Below are 21,056 nucleotides of genomic sequence, written 5' to 3' on the forward strand. Positions count from 1 at the left end.
TTCTGGTACATCTCCTTTTCATTCCAATTAATGAAATTTCAGTTTTAGTTTGTTTGAAGATGAGTAGATTTTTTTAAATGCTTTTCAAACATCAATCAACAAAAAAAAAATCCTAATGCATTATGCCTACAAATTATTTCCTGATAAGAACTCATTTATAGATTATCTCCAATGTTTATCAAGAACGTTTCATTTAAAGAACAACGTAAGCAGTTTATTGTTCTCAGTTGCTGAAAAAAAGTATTCCACAATAAACAATATCAATTTCTCTCTTGATAAAAGGATCATTAGAAGTCAATTAACTTACTTAATGCAATCACTAAAATGAAACATTCATCATAGATAATTTGATAAGAGCCCCAAGGCAGAGTATCCAGATCAATATTTCAAATCAAGCTTATTTTTTGTGTTATTTTTTATCACAAATGTAAATTGAGTTGACACAAATCAACTCAGAATTCAAAATGGGATGATATTTAGAAATGCTTTTGAGTACATTATATTTTTGTGAAAAATCCTGGCATTTGAAATAATTTCATGATTAACTATAAATAAATAATGTTTCACACTTTTATATGAACGTGCTTGTTTATCTTGTACATTTGTTCCATGCTTCTGAACTTCACGCATGAATGTGAGTTCAGTAATAGTTGCCCATATTTTAATTGTCATATTTGATACTTAAGCAACTTTGAAGATTTTATGGAACCTTGGGAGCTTGGGAGAAAATCTCCCGTTTCTTGTTAAAGAATAGAAAAGACCACCTTACCAAAATTTTAAGAAAATGAATCATGCAAATGTCCTCAACATTTTTGGCATATCACTGGTTGGCAACTCCTTGATACAACTTTCTGGAGGAAATGAAGCTTTTGAAGCTAAGCAACTTCACTTACATTTTCATTTTTTCATTTTCCTTTATTTAACCAGGTAAACCCCGTTGAGATCTAGATGACTCTTATATGTCTGTGTACGTAAGAGTCATCGACCTGTTTGAACAGATTACTTTTGGCTAACACAGGTTTGTTCCAGAAATTTCCTGTGGACAGAAAAGAGCAGTGGTGAACCAAAGAACAGAAGTGATGCTATGTGTGATCTGGAAATACTTGCTTGCTGTCTGTTTGACCAAAGCAGCAGTACACCCCTTTGAGCCACAGCTTCATCTGATGTATCGTGAACAATGTGCTTGCTGCACCCACTACTCTTCATAGTCAGAATAACATTCAAATAAACATACTTCTTCTGTCCAAATTGTTGTTTCAAAATGTTTTTTTAGGGGATTACTCTGTTGTAATATTGTAATCTTAAGTGTTGTGTTATCGTTTCTCCTAAGTGGAAAGTCTTCAGAATTAGATAAAATACATCCGTAAAACATCACTGTGTATAATTGGCTCTAAAATATTTACTTATTTTTGCTAATTCTGGAGTGTTTCGTGTCCAGTTGGTCTATAATAATCTCGTCAGTATTCTTCAAAAACTTTACCTTTTAAAAAAGATAAATAAATGAATAAATAAATAAATAAATAAATAAATAAATAAATAAATAAATAAATAAATAAATAAATAAATAAATAAATAAATCTATATAAAATATATATTTTAATATATATTATTTATTAATTTAAATCAAACATGCACCTTTGTTTGCTCTTCTGCTGGCGACGTCCTCCCACGTGCCTCATTTGCGGCAAATAATTGGCTGAAATTGAGCACGTGACATCTACGCTGAAGAGGAAGTTTTGGATCTTGAACGTGTGTATTTGTTTACAGCTGTGAGCTCTATAGCTGAACCTCTCCTGAAATATTTCTTATGACTAATTATCCCCATTTTTGTCTTAATAGCCATCGAGAAATTCTCAACTAGTTGTGTCTGCAATGTTGCACGTTTACCGGCGTGTTCTAACGGGAGTAGCACCTGCTAACTAGAGGTGCTAAAATTTAGCATTACTAGCTTGCAGGTGTTGGGTATCCTTGACCTTAGATCCTCACGAAGATTTGACAGCGTTATTAAGACATTTGCAGTAAACTGGTTTTGCACAACTACCGCTGTGGAGGAAGCTGCTGGGGGACGTTCATCAGTCATCTTGCTGGCAGCGAAGCTAACATGAGGGTGAAACAAAACACGGTGACCTGTCAGAGCCTGTCTCTGCAAAGACAAGGTATGAATGCATAATAAGTTTAAAGGCTGAGTTTACTTTGTGAGTCAGTTATTAGCATTTGAAGTGCGTTCATAGCAGGTGACTTGTTGTAGCTCCTGTGACTCTGCTTGCACCCATTTTCTTGGTCTCAGGGAGATGATGGAGATAGAACGAACAAAGAGCCCATGAATTATGGCACAGACCGAACTTTGCTGGGATCGCCACGTCCCGCTGCCAAAGCTTGGTCCAGTCCAAGCCAAGGTCACCGTCGCTGTGGTGGCGCTCCTGTGCTTCATCAACAGTTATGATGGAGAATTTGTATTTGATGACTCCGAAGCAATCGTCAACAACAAGGTTAGTTTTCCCTCTTTTTACTACTCATGTTTAACATGATGGTACTTTTGGAGTGCCAATTTTGCTACTATGTGACATGAATGCAGTCCTTGTTTTTTATTTTTTTATTTTTTATTTTTGCATTGCAGGACCTGAAACCAACAACCCCCCTGAGCAACATCTGGAGAAATGATTTCTGGGGAAGCAACCTGAGTAGCAACTCCAGTCATAAATCCTACCGACCACTTACTGTCCTTACATTCAGGTAATGGATGGTGTTTATTTTCTTTTCTTTTTTTTCTTTTTGCACTCGTGCCCTTGAATTCTTAAAGTATCTGCTGGATTATTGATAATTTAGCAAGATGCCACTATTTAGTTCTTTTTAACACAGCCATTAGAGCAGGGCGCCCTCGGGACGATAGTTTGTGGCCCCACCTAATATGAAAGTTTAATGTTAGTGTGGCCCATGAGCAGTGATGTCAGTAACGCGTTAATTTGTAACGTGTTACTGACGTCGGACCACTTTTTTCAGTAACGAGTAATATGCTATTTCAAATCCAGTAGTCAGACTACAGTTACTTATCAAAATCATTTTTGCGTTACTATCTTCTTTTGTAATTTAATCGTATTTCCTCTACTCGTCTTGTCGAGTGACCGACGTCTCTATGCGACAGAAATGTAAACAATGGAGGGAGATGCGCATTTTGTTGGTGGAAAAACTGGAACTATTTTGAGATTCTGCTGACAAGTCCGATTATTATAAGCGGCTTTGGGCTTCATTTTTTAAAGTTGCTTGCCGATTTAATGAGCGGCGGGTTGCGCCTTTTTGGGCTCGTTTTTGAACGTGAAGTTGCTCATTTGGGTTTGGAAATAAGCAGAGACTCATAATAGCTAAATCCCAGAATTTGTTCGTCATTAAGGTAGTCTTACTCCATCTCTCCCTGTTCATCATTTCTCAGATGATCCGTCCCGCTGTGTCTTTGTTAATGTCAAGTTAATGTATTACCTCTGAATGACGTCGAGCTTCGCGTTGCGCTCCAGAAAACTACAAACATCGAGACTAATTTAAACAGCGCAATAAACGTGAAAACAGCTAATGAATGAACGTGTCCGTAGTTTCCAATAATTATAATGGCAACTTAATTCTAATTATTAATACTAAGATAAGTGTCACAAATCTGTGCAGCCATCTGAGCTGCCAAATGCAGAACCTGGAGGCCGGGGAGGGATGGGGGGCTTTAAAATCCTTCTTAGAGTTTTCCAGACAACAGTGGACCACACAAACTACTCACGTTTTTTATTTTTCTACAATCTCCTCTTCAGTTCAACCTTATCAGTGGAGACACATTGTTGATGTTACCATTATAAAATAGCTTACAAAAAAGTATTGGCAAAGCTCAATGTGATTTTCACAGTGTTGTTGTTAGCACCTGCTGAAAGTAACTAAAAAGTTACTTTTAGTGTAACCTAGTTACTTTCCAAATCAAGTAGTCAGTAATCTAACTAAGTTACTTTTTCAAGGAGTAATCAGTAGTCCGATTAAAGTTACTTTTTCAAAGTAACTATACCAACACTGCTTGAGTTTGATATGATTGGCACTTTTCAGTGTTGTGCGGAGCTGAACTAACTTACCAATCACAGTGCTTCAGTGCCTCTCTGAACTCAAAGCCAAGTTCAGGGTGGAAAGCAGACAAGCTTGGGCAATTTTGAGAAATTGCCACCCAGCTTCCCTGAGCTTTCGAATGTTCAGCGACCATGTGTCTTTTGGGAGCACATACTTGTAAAAGCTCTTCTCTACCTTGAACTTCAATAAGTCCAAGTACAGGTCCAGACTTACTGACGAGCATCTTCAAGCTCTACTTAGGGAAGCTGCCAGACCTCTAGCAGTAAGACGTAGGCAGAAGAAACAGTTTATAAACTGTTATATTCATAACAGTTTATGTTCAATGTTCCATTCATGTTCAGAAAGTTAAAGGTTAAAGGTTAATACAGCCATTTGAATCTGAAATATTATAATTACATTTATCTAGTCTTCTATAGCTGCTGTGTTATTATTATATTTTATTTATTTATTACTGATTTTTTTTTTCTTATGAATTGTTTATTTATTTATTTTTTCATCTTATTGTGTGTTTAAAAAATAAAAATAAAGTCATTTGCTAACATTGGAATGTTTTTGTAAGAGCTTTTCTTGTGGAAAACCCGATGCGGCCCAGCCTCACCCAGACTCTACCTCCATCGGCCCCCGGGGAAATTGAGTTTGAGACCCCTGCATTAGAGGAATGTTACAGTTAGGACAAACTTAGCTGATGTAACATCTTGCATAATCCAAATAGTAATAGAAACAAACATGACATACCAATCTCATAAATAGAAGAGGGGTGGAATGACCTCTATTGCAGCACAAACAAAGACATTCTTAATGTTTGTCTTTAATCTCAAATCATTCAGATATCAATGTTCTACTTTACCTCAAGCATTGACTTTTGACAAATCCCTGTAACCTTAGAAGAAGACGCCTTCAAAGTGAGGGTGCAGCTTGTAGGTTACACGATGATAATTAATGTTCCCATGCGTTGCAAAATTATTCAATAGTTATTGGAGCACTTTCACTGTAGAACCACAAACTTCAATATCTTTTATTGGGATTTTGTGCAAGAGAGTAACACAATGAAGCACCTTTATGTGAAGCAAGAGAAAAAAAAGGATACACGATTTTCAAATAGTTAAATATCTTCCTTATATTTTATTTTAAAAATAGATATTTGAAAACTGTAGTGTGCATATGTGTTCATCCTCTTTTAGTATAATCTCCCAAGATAAAATGCAGTGGAAGCATTTGCCTTTGAAAAGCGCTTGATGAGTCGTTTATGTGCTACTGACTTAGCTTTTCCACGACGACCTCAAAGTTTTGTTGGGGAACAGTAATGAAGCAACAGTGTTATGAATACCAAAAAGCACAGCTGACAGGTCAGGTCAAGTTTTAGTATAAATGAGCATTAGGTTATAAAACAATATCCCAAGCTTTGAACATTTTACAAAGGACTGTTATCTAAGAATGAAATATGTTTGGCACAACACAAACCTACCAAGATATGGCTGAAAAATTAACATAGCACATCACCCTGAACACACCATACCCCAGATAATTCTGGGTATGGTGAAACATGATGGTGGCATCGTCATGCTGTTGGGATGCTTTTGGTCAGAGTTGATAGGAACCATAATCCTAAATAAGGGCGATCATAAAAAATAAGCTGATAAATTCTTCAAAATACCTGAGATTGGGATAGGAGTTCATCAAAACATTCAGAACTTTGTGGTAGTGCTACTAGTTTTCTGTACTTCACTGAAATTATTTCTGTAATTTCAGTGATTTTGACATTAATAGTTCATCGCTTTTAAAGGTTTGCATGATGCTAGCATGATAATAGTCACTATTATTAGGAACAGAAATTGTGAAATAGTGACAATTTTTTGCAGTCAATTTTAATCTAGAATTCCTTCCAGCTTCCTTTGGTCCAAATTAGGTTTGCAGCAAAAGGTAACCGAGTTGTTAAGAGAAGTATAATGACCTTGGAAAATTGGCCTGAGGCTCAACGAATGTTTCTAATCTACACATCTTTTTGTTTGACACCTCTCTGGAAAAAAAAAAAAGGTTTTTCTCTTTGGAGAAATGCAGATGAAAGAAAAGACAGCTGCCTTGAGATGTTATGACTTTTTTATGTTACGTCGTAAAAACATAACAGTAAATACAAAACAGAAATCTATCCACACCTGTTCATGGTGGCTTCAAGCACCATGAACAGGTGCCAGAAATATTTTGCACGTAAGAAGCTGCATACTAAAATACTAACGTGAGATTTGGTTAAATTGAGGACAGAAGTGCTTCTGTAAAGAAATTATTACATTTAAATGTCCAAGCAAAGTTAGTTAGTTTTAATACTGTGATACAGCTGATTTTTAGTCTGTGGCATAAAGACCTCCAAGAGTGAAATGAGGATTCATTTCCAAAAAGCTGTCAGAAAGACTGTTAAACTGGTAGTTCATCTTGGTTAAGTAAGCTGTGTGAGTGAGGACAGATTTAAGAATTGTTGATTTACAACAATGCTCTGTCAAGACTTATAGTTACAGTATTTATGAACAAAAAGAAACTGTGGAAACGGAAGAAAAAAGTTTGTGCATTGCATCGTAATTTTCTGCACAGAGTGGCGTATTAAAATGTTTATGCACCTTAAACTTTTTCTTGCATTTTGTTACATGACAACCATAAACTTTAGTGTGTTTTTGTGGCATTTTATGTGAAAGACTAACATAAAGCAGCATGTAATTGTTATGTAATAGAAAATATATATACATACCTAAGATGTATACCTGAAAGGGTGAACACGCAGTGATGTGAAAAATTGTTTGTCCCCTTCTTAATTTTCAGTTCTTTTTCTATATTTGTCACACTTCAGTGTTTCAGAACATGAAACCAATTTAAATCAAGTCAAAGACATCACAACTAAACACAAAGTGGAGTTTTTAAATTAAAGTGTTTATTATTAATGGAACAAAAAATCCAAACGTACCCATGTGTGTATGTTTGAAAAAGTGATTGCCCCATAAATCTTTCAAGTGGCTGCGCCACAACTGTAATCTGCCGTTTATAAAAACTTGTGTTGAGTCTTTTTCAGTGATGTGGAGAAACGATGACCCACTCATCTTTACAGAATTGTTCTAATTCAGCCACATTGCAGGGTTTTTGAGCAAGAACTGACTCTTTAAGATTGTGTCACAGCATCTTAATAGGATTCAGGTCAGGACTTTGACTAGGCCACTAACACATGTAGTAAACATGAAAAAACAGTAAATTAGGAAGGAGGCAAACTGCTTTTCATGCCACTGTACATGCAAAGATTGCTCCCAGAATTATCTGGACCTTTTTCTGCTCGCATTTTTCAAATGTCTAGTATGAAGGGCTTTGGTTCAGTCCTAGCTCACAACTTTAGCTGTTGTGAGCTAAACAACTGAACTGTTGTTTGCCAAAACAGTTCAGTTGTTGGTTGCTATTAACGAGAAATGGCTAAACCATTACATCCCAAATATTACATTGTGTTTCACCATGTTCCAACCACAATATCTTGTCACATTACTTGTGGCACTAAGTTTAACCCCACTAATGAACATTTGCTTGATTTGACCATCTCTGTCACTAATAAACATTTAGCAGCAGTTTCTTCTTGTTTTGCTGTTGCAGGTTAAACTACCTCATAGCAGGAGGCCTGCACCCTGTTGGCTTCCATGTACTAAACATCATCCTCCATGCTGTCATATCTGTCCTTATGATTGACGTGTTTGCTATACTGATTGGTGGACTGGACTATGATGTGAAGGGTTGGACAGTGAACCGTGCTCCAAAGACCTCTCTACTTGCTGCCATCTTCTTTGCTGCACACCCAGTTCATACAGAAAGTGTAAGTAGAATTCAGCGACTTTAGGATTAGTAATCAGTAGAAAAATCAGTAGAACTGAATTTTTGACTCTGTTAGTGGAAGTGCAAACGCTTTCAAATCAGCCTAATTTCTGCTTGCATTGAATTAAAAAAAATAAAAAAAAGTATTCTTTTGAAACAGAGTAATGAATATATGTGGGGATATGAAGTTGCCCTAATTTTTAGATTGTTCTACAAAGCACACCAAATTTATTGCAACATTTCACACTAGAACAGGAAAGGGAACTGTTTAACCCGGAATGTTTTCAACTCTGCAACTCTGTTAAACTGTAACCCCCCATGGCTCATTTTAATAGAATTTTTACATAAGTGACTTTCTCTATACCACCTGTTTTTAAAATAAATCTTCACTGTTTTGGTTTATTGAATGAGATTTTAATCTTAGATTTTACTGGTTCGACCAGATTGCTCACAGTTGTCTCCAATAATTTGTCATTGGGTTATGACAAATAATCAAACGGGTCTAGACCCATTAGAAGAGAATTTAGGTATTGTTTTGGCAGCTGTAGATTGAGGAATGAAGAATAAGACCAAAAGACAAAGGAACTGACAACACTTCCCTATTCATAGCAATTATTAGTAAACCTAAGACTCCCCCTTGGAAGCTTAATTCATCTAATGACTAGAAATAATTTCATCCATTTGTCCTGTAAATAACTACACACTTAATATGTCCTCACCATAACACAGCACTTTCCCAAAGTATGATAATCTAATGGAAGTTTAGACAACTGCACACTTCCTCTACTCAGTCTTTAAGAGGAATTATGTTACTGAATGATTTGTTGTGTTTCATCTTTTAATTTTGTTCCTTAATTAGGTCAACTAAAACTCACACAAAGGTTTCACCTGCTACTTTTCTCCAAATCATAGGTGTCAGATTTGACCTATGCTCTACATCAAATTCTTATGTAAAAATAGTATTTCAGGGTTTTGAACAGAAATTGTTCATTGGTATTAACATTTTTTTTGGGAGTTTGCAGACTTTTAATCTTGTTTCAGAGTGTAACTAACCAACATAGAAGAAACAACCTTTGGCTGTAAAGTTCCAGGTTGCCATCCCAAACAAAGCCTCTGTTTTCTGAATTGGTGATTTATATTTACAACCTGTTACTGTTACACCTTTGCAAAGAGAGCAGTGAGCATCATTTCTGCAGGCAGTTTTGAAAGGGAACTGAGTGCAATTTACATAAATAGCATGAAACCTTACTCTTCTGTAGAAACACACATGACAAACTGCTCAGAGAAGATGAAGGGTTCACTATAATTAAGTTCCAGTGTAAAAAGCTTTATTGTGTTATACTTAAAACATACTTTTTTTTGTTCACACATTCACATCTGCTTGTTACGACGTGTCTAAAGATCGACTTCAATGTCAGTTATTTGTCTGTCATGTGTAGACATAGCACAGGTTCCTCTCTTTGAATCTCTTCTAAGACTGAATGCTAACATAACATAAGAACACACTGAAAATGGATGAAAATTTGCTAATTTAATATTAAAATCCTTTCAAAAAGCCTGAAGAAATATGGATCAGCAACGCTGGATATTTTCTTCCCTGATGCAAGGAAAAAAGATAAAAAAAATAACTATTGACTTTTGCACAATAATATTTACCTCGAAACATTTATGAAGCTTTTCCAGGAGAAGTTAGGACACTGCTTGTAGGTAAGTTATTTTAGAACATTTCTCAATGTTAATAAAATAGTGATGAATTTTAGTCATAGATTAAAGATGACATAACTTTAATCTGGAAGACTAAGATTTTGAAATATGACTTTTTGAAAGGGGGTTTCCTAATAATTTAGGAAACCACTGTGAGCAACGGCAAACTAGACCAAGACAGACGCTGATGAAATGCAGTTTTTTTCGACGGCTCATTAAATTGGATTCAGAGCTTATTCCTGTTTCTTTGAGTTTTTATAATGAACAAAGACTGTCTTCAGCGGTGGAAAAACCTTCAACTCTATTTGATTTTATTTAAATTGACCTTTTATTTAACCAGGAAGTTACTATTTAGATGAAGAATATCCTTTCCAAGAAAAACAATGCACATAATGTTATGCGCAGTTTTGCAATTAATCAAATTTATCAAAAAATTTTTGGTTCTTGATCCAAATCTTGAATGATCGTAAAGCAATAATCACTTTTCCTGTTAGTATTTTGGCAGCGCTTCACTTTGGAAATATTCTCGGTTTTTTTTATTACATGTTTGATTGATGTGTACTTCATTACCATTTGAAGGCACCTGTGCAGTCTTGTTTTGGTAAGTCAGTACAAGCAAAGATGGCAAAAATGGGACAAGAGAAGCAGTATAATGGCCCTAGCAGTTACCAATTAGCACACGTTTGTTATGTTTGTTACAAGGGCACCGATTTGTACCGGGGAAAAAAAAGCCATTAAACAACCAAACTGCAAAAATGTGAAATGGTGAAAGGGTAAAAATGACCCTGGCAAGAGCAACAATGCAGGCAGCGTTTAAAAAACATGAAAAGTGGAGTTAGAGACACAGGTTATTTACAATTTGCTAACTTGTGGTGTCTGCATCTCTCAGCAACATGATAAAGTTTGTGACACCACCTGAACTGTAACCTTGGAGTGTTTTCTACGGAATTAATACAGAAAGTGAGTGGAATTTATAGAATATATTTGCTAAAATTTAAATGTACCTTCGCCAGCTGCACTAAAATGTGGGTGAATCTGTTTGGCCAAAAAGGTTTTAAGTCATTATTTGTCATAAAATTTTTGAATATGAATGTGTTGCAATGATAGGTTGATTTTTTTGCATTTACACCGACATTACTTTCTACCTTAGCTATATTTAATTTTTTTCTAGTTTGTGTTTTTCCTTTTAACTTTAGCTTGACCAGCCTCCTTTATAACGTTGTACAGCCTATTCCACTCCAGATCTGCTCATGTTTGGGGCAGCAAATAAACTTCTAACAGGCATCTTGAAAAAGAAGCCCAGAGGTTTCAGCTCTAAACATCCATTGTCTGTACGCCTAGAACAAAATCCCTGTCTCAGCTGGGTAACACAGGGCCAAGGTGTGTGCAGTAGTGTGATCTATGCTGGGGTTCTTATTGACCTGCCAGCTTCTGTGGTTTTTGCAGTAAAACTTGGCTGGAAGGCAGCAGTTCCCCCCCTCAGCATTCTCTTTAATCATGCAGAGCAAGGACCGGTTAAAACCTGGGGGGGTTGGTGGGAGGAAGGCAGATTGCGGGCTTATGCCTGCTGTAGAAATCAAAGCAGGCAACCCTAGGATGCCAGCCATACTGTACCCACACACTGTACACAATACACACACCAACAGTAAGCATGCTGGTAATGAGCTCCTCGTATTTTTTTGTTAAGATATGTTCAGTTTCAACATATCTTGGAATCTAGCACAAGTATTGTTAAAAGTATTTACTCATTTAATTATATTTTTTAAAACAAATAATATATTAATAATATAATACTTGTATTATATTATTGTGTAATATAATACAAATAATATATTGTTTAATAAAAACAATTTTACTTAGGGTGGGAATTTTAAACATGCTGTATGTCTCTCTGGTTTGTCTCTTGTTTCAATAAGGTGGCAGGTGTCGTGGGTCGAGCGGACCTTTTATGCGCTCTATTCTTTCAGCTGTCTTTTCTCACATACTGCAAAGCGTTTAACAAAGGTAAGGAATCCAATACAAGTATTTGTTCTTTATTGTACAGTAAAATAGGTTTGTATTGCATTTGTCTTTGTGAAAGCTCAATAGACAACCTTATGTTTTATAACTGCAAACCATTTAAAAACCTCTTTCCCAAAATAAGGGTTCTTATGTAGTTTCATAATGCACAGAATGTGTTTTCTTATTTTCCAAGTCAAGGTAACTATGGAAAACAGGAAGTGGAATATGCAGTTTTCTGGGACATTTTTCTTTCCTTGAATTTGCCACATCAACACTTGACTTTGACATTTTAGATAACGATATTTTGGTTTCTGGCTGAGAAACTAAAAATGCAGCGAGTAAAATAATTGATGAAAATGTCAACATTTTTTCTCAGTAAATAAATTTTGACTAGCCCTATTAAAATGAACAATGAATAGTGATTCATTGGCTATAATCATTGGCTATATGACTATAGCCAATGAAATACTATAATCATATATATTCTGATCAAGTGAGACCAATTTTGAACTTTTGGGATCTCATTGCACACTCTCTCTGTTGGAGAAATGTTGCTGAACACCCCAAGATGCCATACCTGTTGTGATGTTTGTAGAACATCAATGTAGGCTATTGTTCAACATATGGTTTTTGCAGACTTCATATGATTAAAAGAGAAATGAATGCAGGAGTGTACATGGCAACATAGTTCTCAACTACTCAACATTTTTAGCGGTCCATCTGTGTTCTGATCAACATCTTTGGTCATGAGATATTGATCATCACCAAAATAATGACATCATGGATACAAGTAGCCAAAATTACTTTCCTCCTTAGGGTGGTCAGACTCAGTCTAAGAAACCTTTTGAGCTCCATCATCTGCAGGCACCATTGCTCTTCTTCATCAAAAGGAGTCAGTAAAAAAGTCAGTCAGGGTGTTTCCTGGTCTTCTCCATTAGGACGTTCTACTGACTCCATCTGTCCATCTGGACTACTTCGTGGAGTGTATGAATGAAACAATTACTTTGGCTGTTACTACATGGTGAATATAATAAATATAGTCTATTTGTCAGTCACAAACACACACTGTTAAAAATATATTTTATATATTGGATACACTCTTGTTATCAGGGTTTTAAACTTTCTCTGGAGTTCTTTAAACTGATGTTCTGTGGTTCAGATGCCAAGCAAAGCACTGAAACATTGAATTAAATCTTCAGAAACAGTATAAAGGTGTTAAGATCAAACATTGTATATTAAAAAAATTGTCCTGATTAGAAAGGTCTCGGCATTATATACTTATATATATATTATATACTGAACTGAAGTCCAGATGAAAGAAAGGCCCGCATCTTATTTCCTGGTTAGTGAAGCATACAATCAAAACAAAACCTGATGACTGTGTAAAAGTGTTTTCAATATAAATGTTTCATACCTAAAATGTTATAGAAATTGTCAAATAAAAAAAATCTATAAAAGTGGAAATGTCTGAATAGCGAGTAGGAACCCTGTAAATCGTCTATAACCGATGTGATCTTTATGTCCTCAGGGAATGACAGAGACGCCAGGTTTTCCGTCCAGTGGGTTGTGGTTAGTCTTGTCTTGTGTGCTGCGGCAATGCTTTGTAAAGAACAAGGCATCACTGTCTTGGTATGAAAATCTTCCATATTTTTTTTTTTTTTTTTTTTTTTTTAGAATTAGTTCAGTCTGTCCTTGCAATACAAGAAACTAATTATTGTGATTGTGCCACACTTGGTTGCTCTTCCTACTACCCTAAACTCTGCGTCTAATAACTAAAAGATCACTGCCGTGCATTACCTGTGTGGATGTATCTTCCCCTCAGGGTGTGAATGCAGCCTTTGATGTTCTGCTGATCTGTAACGTTAATGTTTATGAACTCGGCCACAGGATTCTCTTCAGGAAGAATTCTCCTGGTGTAAGTAAAAAATTTATTCTTCCCGTTTTGTGTAATAATTTATGTCTTCTCTATCTAATTAAAGTCACATTTCATATATTATATCCTGTAAAGCGGAGTGAATCACAGAATATATCATCCTGATGACTCGTTGCTTGAAATTCTTAGTAACAGTTTTTAATGTTCTCACAGCTAAGCGAGATTCTTCGGACAGGTTTGCTGAAACGATTGGGCCTTATGAGCCTTGGCGGCCTCTCGATGCTCTATGCACGCTGGAGGATCATGGGCACAGGACCACCGGCATTCACAGAAGTAGACAACCCGGCCTCTTTTGAAGAAAATATATTTATTAGAGTAAGTATGCTTTTTAAAGGGTTCAACAATGAATCATTATTTATAGTCAGACCCAGTTTATTCGACAAATTCTTGGTAGACAGTAGGCATCATTTTTTTAACCGCAGTATTTGGAAAAAAAAGTGTTGGCTTACGGTAGTATAGTTTCATCTTTTTAAATAACATATTAAATTACTGAATCCCTTAACAGCAGTTTTAGTCTTATTTTTACAATTTTGTTTTATATATTTATTTCTATAATTTGTTTGTATACGTTTTAAGTATTTTACCAGTCAGGATAAGTATGGACAATATTTTTTATCCCAAGTTTCTAAAACTATAACAACCTAAATATGTACAAATACAGCACTGAGTGCTGTATTGGCATCGATTACATCTTAGAAAATCCAGAGGCTTATTGATGTCAAGTTTCGCGATTTTGTGCGCCATATGGATTTCCTAAATTAATAAGGCAACAAGAGAAAATGTAAAACTTTTTTTAATTGCTTCTTTTTCTTTGTATTTGATCTAGGTAAGCTACTACAGTTTTACAGAGTAGAACAAAATGACACATGTTGTATTTTGAGAACCTAAACGTTAACCATTTGAGTTTAACCAATCTGAAACGGTTCATGTTTCCACCTGAATGTCAAAAGTGGCCAGAAAATATAGAAAAACACAGCTTACCTTTTTTTTCTTTTCTCTTTGTTTATGTTTTAAAGTGCAATTATAAAGTCATCCAATGTTCTGACATCTTTAAATAATGTAATTGTAGATTTTTTTTCAAAACGTTTCCAGCTCAGCCACTGTTTTCAGCTGCTTGAAAAAACTCAACAATTTTAAGCTGATGGCAGTACAAGACATGTCATGCTGCTTATACTACAGGTTTTCTAATTGATTGTCAAGAAATGTTTAAAAATGTTGATTTGTAGAACATGAAATGCCTTGCAAAAGTAATTATACCACTAGAACTTTTTCCCTGACACAGATACCAATACACTGCTGAATAGTATAATTGTGAAGTGAAAAGGAAATGATTCACTATATTTTTCCATCATGTAAAAACCTTTTTTTTTTTTTTTTTTTTTTTTTTTTTAATTTCCAAAGTTTCTTTTAAAAACCTTTATAGTTTTGAACATTTGTATTCCACCACCATTACTCTGATGCTCTTAAATAAAACACATGAACTTTACGGTTGAATATTAAAATATTTTCCTTTTTCTTCCTTTCTGGGCTCTCTTTCTCATTTTCTCCCCCCCTCGTTCTTTCGTTTTTGATTGGCAGATTGTGAACTATAATTACTACTACTGTCTTAATGCCTGGCTGCTGCTGTGTCCCTGGTGGCTGTGTTTTGATTGGTCCATGGGCTGTGTGCCTCTCATTAAGTCGGCCACTGATTGGAGGGTGGTGTGGCTGCTGCTGCTCTGGTGTGTCCTGATAGGCTTGATAAGCCAAGCCTTATGCTCGCCGGACAGCCAGAGGAGGAGGTAAGCTGGCAGAGCCCACTAGTGCTTTCTGTAGATAAAGTAAAGTATATTATTTTGTCTTACACTGCACAACTATTTTATAAAAAAACAACAACAACCAAACAAATAAAAAATCCCACATAGTTGCTAATTTCAGCTTCTATTTCCATGCAGTGTGACATGGATTGAGTTTTATATTCTCTCTTCTCTTAAAGGACGCTGACCTTGGGCCTGGTGCTGCTAGTCGTCCCTTTCCTGCCTGCATGTAACATTTTCTTTAGAGTTGGCTTTGTTGTTGCTGAGAGGGTGCTCTACCTGTCTTCAGCCGGATACTGCTTACTCTTGGCCTACTCCCTCGGACATTGCTGCTACCGATGGATCAAATACAAGGTGTTGTGTTAATCATCCCCCCTTGTTGAATAAAGTTAAAGAGTAACAAAACCAAACAGTTATAAGGTGGGATTTCCTGTTTCACCGACTTTTTTTTGCTTTGGCCAGGTCACAATGTCCTGGATTTTATGTACTTAATTGAATTCTGGCTTTATTCACATTTTTTTTGTTCAGTGATGCATTGATGAAGAAAAAAATATGAGAAATGACTAAAGTAGTACCTGCAAATGCTAAATATACAGTGCCAGCCACATTTATTGGCTCTCCTGGGAAGGATGTACAATAGGCTTTTAGGTAATTGCTTTTACTGCACTAATTTCATAACAAAAGATTTCTTTTAAAAGCTCATATTTCTTTCAGTGAACTCATTCAATACGGTAAGACATCCCATGTTGAGAAATGATTGCTTTTAACAATATCATAGATTAAATTTTCCAGCATTTCTCATTGTGAAATAATTCCACAGCAAAACGTTTCGAACTCCCTGTAAGGCCTTTTGTGTACATTTTACCAGACGTGCCATTAAAATGCTGCAGTACTATATTTTACAGTTATTATTGCTATGAAAGTTTTAAGCCGAATACTCTGGTCCTCTGTTAAATATCTCCCTGTGTTTTTTCTTTTTCCAGAAACTGACATGTGTCATGCTGCTTGCTCTGTTATGTATGTATGTTGTCCGCTGTGCCCTCCGCAGTCACCAGTGGCGGTCAGAACAAAGCCTCTTCTCCAGCGCCCTGTCTGTCTGTCCACTCAATGCCAAAGTATATATATATATATATTTATTTTCCTTACTTTTTTCTGGCAGAATATTTTGCCTTTCAAAAGTATTCTGTGTTCCGTGAGAACAAACCGTGTTTGTTTGCTGACCTTCTCCTCAGGTACATTATAACGTTGGTAAAAACTTGGCTGATAGAGGAAACACTACCACTGCTGTTAAGTATTACAGGGAGGCTGTAAGGTAGGCTTCTTCCTAAGTAAATATAATTTATAGAACTTTAAATAAACAAGAAACTAACCTGTTTTGTGTGTTTTTGGCCTTCAGGCTACATCCGAACTACGTCCATGCAATGAACAACCTGGGAAACATCCTGAAGGAGCAGAATGAACTTAGTGAGGCAGAGCAGCTCTTGTCTAAAGCTGTTGCTGTTCAGTATGTTGTCCTAAAAAAAAAACATCTCAAATCACCTAAACTGTTATCCTTTTCACAAGCTCAGTAATTGTTTTCTCCAAATTTGTCTAGACCTGATTTTGCTGCTGCATGGATGAACCTCGGCATAGTTCAGAACAGCCTCAGGAAGTTTGATGCAGCAGAGGAGAGCTACTGGAACGCCCTCCGCTACCGGAGAAAATACCCAGACTGCTACTATAACCTGGGTCGCCTGGTGAGGTTTCCTCAGTTCAGCTGCTTCATTGAAACAGATCAACTAAATCAATTTACATTGCCTTACACAAGTATTCACACCCCTTGAATTTTTCACATGTTGCCGAGTCACAGCGAGACCTCAGTGGATTTTAGTAGGATTTCCTGTGATGAAATCAGACTAAAATTTTAGAAAAGTTTAACAGGTAAAAATCTGTAACTTGTGGGATGCATTTGTAGTCAACCCCCTTTACTTAGGTACTCCTAAATAACAACCAGTTGAACCAACTATCTCCTTAGTGGTAAATAATTTCTGTGTAATGTAATCTCAAATTTGGAATCTTCTCAGGGTTGATGGGAAGAAGAATGATGCAGGTTTTATCCAGGAAGAACACCAGTTACGGATTCCAAAAGACTTTTTGTAACTGGGGTGAAAGTTCATTTTACGGCAGGTAAAAAACCCTAAACACATAGCTTGAGCTACAAAAGTGGTTTGGATCAAAGCATGTTAATATGTCAGAGTTCTACATATTGCAGAGTTAAATTTGGATGAGAATTTGTTGCACGACTTGACAGTTGCTGTTCAGACTCTCTTCATCTAATCTGACTGAAATTGATCCAGTTTGCAAAGAAAAAAAGACAAAAATGTCAATTGTTAGACATGCACAGCTGGTGAGGACATCCCTTAAAAAAAATTGCAACTATAAAAGCAGCAAAAGGAGGGCTTATAAAATGTTGCCTCATCTGGGCTTAACATAGTTTTGCCTTTTTTGAGTTTCATATTTGTAAAAATGTGAAAAAAGATAAAAATGTTTTTCCTTCCACTTAAAAAAATTAACAGATAATACTCGACAGTGCTGATTGGTCTCATAAAATCTCTACCAAATGCATAGAAGTTTGTATTTTGACATCTCAAACCATGGAAAACTTCAAACGGTGTGATTACTTCTGCAAGGCATATAGTATGGATCATAAAAACCAACTACATAAAATATATTTGTAAACCTTTTCCTAATTTAAAACAGTTTATCATGGACTTTCTTTAATGTTGTGATAGTATGCTGACCAGAACAGACATGTGGATGCCCTGAATGCCTGGAGGAATGCAACTATGCTTAAACCTGACCACAGTCTGGCTTGGAACAACATGGTTATTCTGCTGGACAATACCGGTAAAGACAATAAAAAAATGCGCACATTCAAATACAACTTTTATTTCTACCCCAATAAACACTAAAAAACCTTTTTACTTGCCTTTTCTTTTTGTGCTGTTGCTGCTTAAAAAAAAAAAAAAATCTAATTATGATTTAGTTTACTATATTAAAACGGTGTGTTTTGAATTCAGTTTTGTTATAGCATTAACTGCCAAACACACATCCGCATGCACATGCACAGGCACCCTTGTTGTTTTCAGAAATGCAGGAAATCTAAATGGCCAACAAGATTAGACCGGAAGAGCAGGAACCACCAATGCTTGAAATTTATGTATTAAAGCTTTTGTGTTGTGAGTTTTGGAGGCACTCTTCCCTGCCGTGTGGAGAATGCTCTGATTTCCAAACGCTCGAGCCGTTTTGTCAGAAGCTGCTCCCGTGAGGGCGGAGTCTCCCAGGAGGGCAGTGGAACCGTCCAATCAGGGCCCAGCGTGTCTCCTGATCAAAAGAGCGCAAGCACAGCCAGAACAGCGCCCCCCTCAGAGTTTCCCCTGCCGCAGTTTGCTCCCCGAAATCTCACACAAATAATTCTGCCGTCTCCCCCAAATCCTGCAGTAAACCATAAAAAAGCCAAAAAAGCAAAGCATTAGGGGTTGTTTTGAAATGGAGGAGATATTGTTTGGCATTCACCATTTTTCTTTTGATACAGATAACACAAACAAAAGGCACGCACTTGATCAGATGTTGGCAGGCTGCGTGTGTGAAGGGCACAGGCCGTGAGTCAGGAGACGACTACCATTGTTCTGCCCTCTGTTTCTCTTGTCTGCCTCTTCTTTCTCTATTTCTGGCCAGACATCAGACAGATCTGTGACACAGATCAATAACTCAGTGGGCCTTGCGTTCAGCTGTAATTAGGAGACTAAACCACTCCTCCATGTGTGACGGGGGGTGGGGGGGTGAAGCTTTAGATAGTGTTTACCAATAAATCAGAGAGGTTCTTTGTGTCTTCGTGTTGCTTTTTTTTTTTTCCTTTTGCCTTGCATAAGAATTCATACCTTGTTTTTATTTTTGTTTTTAAATTTGTCATGTTACAGCAATTTGCAATGTGTTTTATTGGGATTTTATGCTCTAGACCAGCACAAAGGTGTGTATAATTGAAAAGTGGAAGGAAAACGATTCATAATTTTCAGAAGTTTCTACAAAAAACTAGAATTCATCTTTCCAGACTCGATACTTTGTAGAACCACCTTTTTCTGACGAGGGCTTCAGATTACAGCTGTAAGCAATATATTGCCATTCCAATAGCATATCACAAAGGAGTGTTTAGAATGCTCTAATTGTTGGCTAATGTATTACAAGTGTTATTGTTTCATGTTATTAACCCAGTTGGATAGTCTCATAGCAACAGATACTCACGCAGAACCCATATGACATCACCAAAAGGTGTTGCTAAAGGTCTAGGAGTGGAAGAAGTATAGATGAGGAGGAGGGCAAAGAAGAAAAGATATTGCAACTGATTTTTTTTCAATGTAACATTTTTTTACAAATATTAACAAGATTTCTGGTTATCATGCAGCCTTAGCTGCAAGTCTTTAGGGGTATAACTCTGCCATTTTTAAAACAGAAATATTTGTCCTTTTCTCCACAATTATTAAAGATCAGTCAGATTGGATGGAGCACATTTATGAACATGAGTCTTGCCCCCAAATCTGAATTTGAGTCTGGATTTTTTCTTTTTTTCCCTGTATGGTTATTTGTAAAAATTAATTAAGATCCAAAATCTTGCGTCTTTTGTACCTTCCACCTCACAAACATGCATCTGTTGGTCCTTCACATAAAATTTCTAACAAATGCAATGAAGTCTGCAGTTATGTGACAAAATGTGGACGTTTGTAAGCTAGGTACTCCATCTAAAATTCTTTTTACATTTGTAACTTTCTTGCTCCATCTTTATTGTTTCCTTAGCCTGATGCTTGCATTGTTTTTTTTTTTAAGGATCCTTGGTGTCTCTCATGACGCTTCTTTGATTTTTTTGTGAACATTTTTCTGTTCAAGGTAACCTGGGCCAGGCAGAGCTGATTGGCCGAGAGGCTCTGAAGCTCCTCCCCAATGACCACACCATCATGTTTTCACTGGCTAACGTCTTGGGGAAATTACAGAAATACAAGGTGAGTCAACGTGGCTAAAAAAAAAAAAATTTAAAAATGGATGATTAAGAGTTAGATTTTTTTTTCAGTCACATGTGATATCTTTTTTTTTATGAGGGAAAACAAGGGTCCTATTTTCTCTTTTGCTTAAACTTCTTTTAGGAGTCAGAGAGCTTCTTTCTTCACGCCCTTCGGATCAAACCAAATGCTGCTAGTTGCCATGGCAACTTAGGTAAAGCCACAGCAGTTTTGATTTCGTGAGCACAGAAAAATTCAGAGAACTCAAAAACTAACCCTAAAAATATCTACTCTAGCAGAAGCAACATTGAGTAGGCTGCATGTTTTTGAAGGCTTTTGGTCAATTAAATCACAACCGCTGCATCCTGGTCTTGTGTTTGTCCTCAGCTGTGTTATATCATCGCTGGGGGAAGCTGGAGCTGGCAAAGAAACACTACGAGCTGTCTCTAAAGTTGGACCCCGAGGCTCCTGGGACCAGAGACAACTACAACATGCTGCGACGCAAACTGGACCAGCTTAAACACAGCGCGCCCTGAGGGAACCCAACAGGGACCCCTGCCTGCTATAAAATACGTTTTCCACTGTTTCATTTTGTATTATTTTATCTCACTCGTTCTTCCTTTGAACATTTTGAAATAAAGACCACAATCTGTGTGCCAGGCTCCA

At 36.5% G+C, this 21,056-nt stretch overlaps 1 protein-coding gene across 2 annotated transcripts; it reads left to right on the top strand.

Moving 5' to 3' along the window:
* Positions 1 to 1,700: 1,700 nt before the first annotated feature.
* On the top strand, positions 1,701 to 21,044 carry tmtc4 (transmembrane O-mannosyltransferase targeting cadherins 4). Of its 2 annotated transcripts, XM_044132166.1 has the most exons (18): positions 1,701 to 2,156; positions 2,288 to 2,489; positions 2,618 to 2,733; positions 7,711 to 7,927; positions 11,547 to 11,634; positions 13,160 to 13,260; positions 13,454 to 13,546; positions 13,718 to 13,879; positions 15,143 to 15,345; positions 15,540 to 15,714; positions 16,344 to 16,475; positions 16,593 to 16,672; positions 16,757 to 16,864; positions 16,955 to 17,096; positions 18,132 to 18,246; positions 20,281 to 20,393; positions 20,535 to 20,604; positions 20,778 to 21,044. In XM_044132166.1, exons 2-18 carry the CDS (start codon positions 2,328 to 2,330, stop codon positions 20,924 to 20,926), a joined length of 2,226 nt encoding a protein of 741 aa, XP_043988101.1. In that variant the 5' UTR covers positions 1,701 to 2,156; positions 2,288 to 2,327; the 3' UTR covers positions 20,927 to 21,044. The 2 variants fall into 2 exon arrangements, with proteins under 2 accessions (XP_043988101.1, XP_043988102.1); XM_044132167.1 differs by lacking the exon at positions 13,718 to 13,879.
* Positions 21,045 to 21,056: the final 12 nt, after the last annotated feature.

This window comes from Gambusia affinis, linkage group LG11 (genome assembly GCF_019740435.1).
Source record: "Gambusia affinis linkage group LG11, SWU_Gaff_1.0, whole genome shotgun sequence".
Taxonomy (NCBI): Eukaryota; Metazoa; Chordata; class Actinopteri; order Cyprinodontiformes; family Poeciliidae; genus Gambusia; species Gambusia affinis.

Excerpts from the sequence above, each read along its gene's own strand:
- tmtc4 (XM_044132166.1), top strand. The coding sequence starts at position 2,328 with ATGGCACAGACCGAACTTTGCTGGGATCGCCACGTCCCGCTGCCAAAG. Across the intron at positions 7,928-11,546 it reads ACCCAGTTCATACAGAAAGT|GTGGCAGGTGTCGTGGGTCG; the intron begins GTAAGTAGAATT and ends TGTTTCAATAAG. Across the intron at positions 17,097-18,131 it reads ACTATAACCTGGGTCGCCTG|TATGCTGACCAGAACAGACA; the intron begins GTGAGGTTTCCT and ends ATGTTGTGATAG.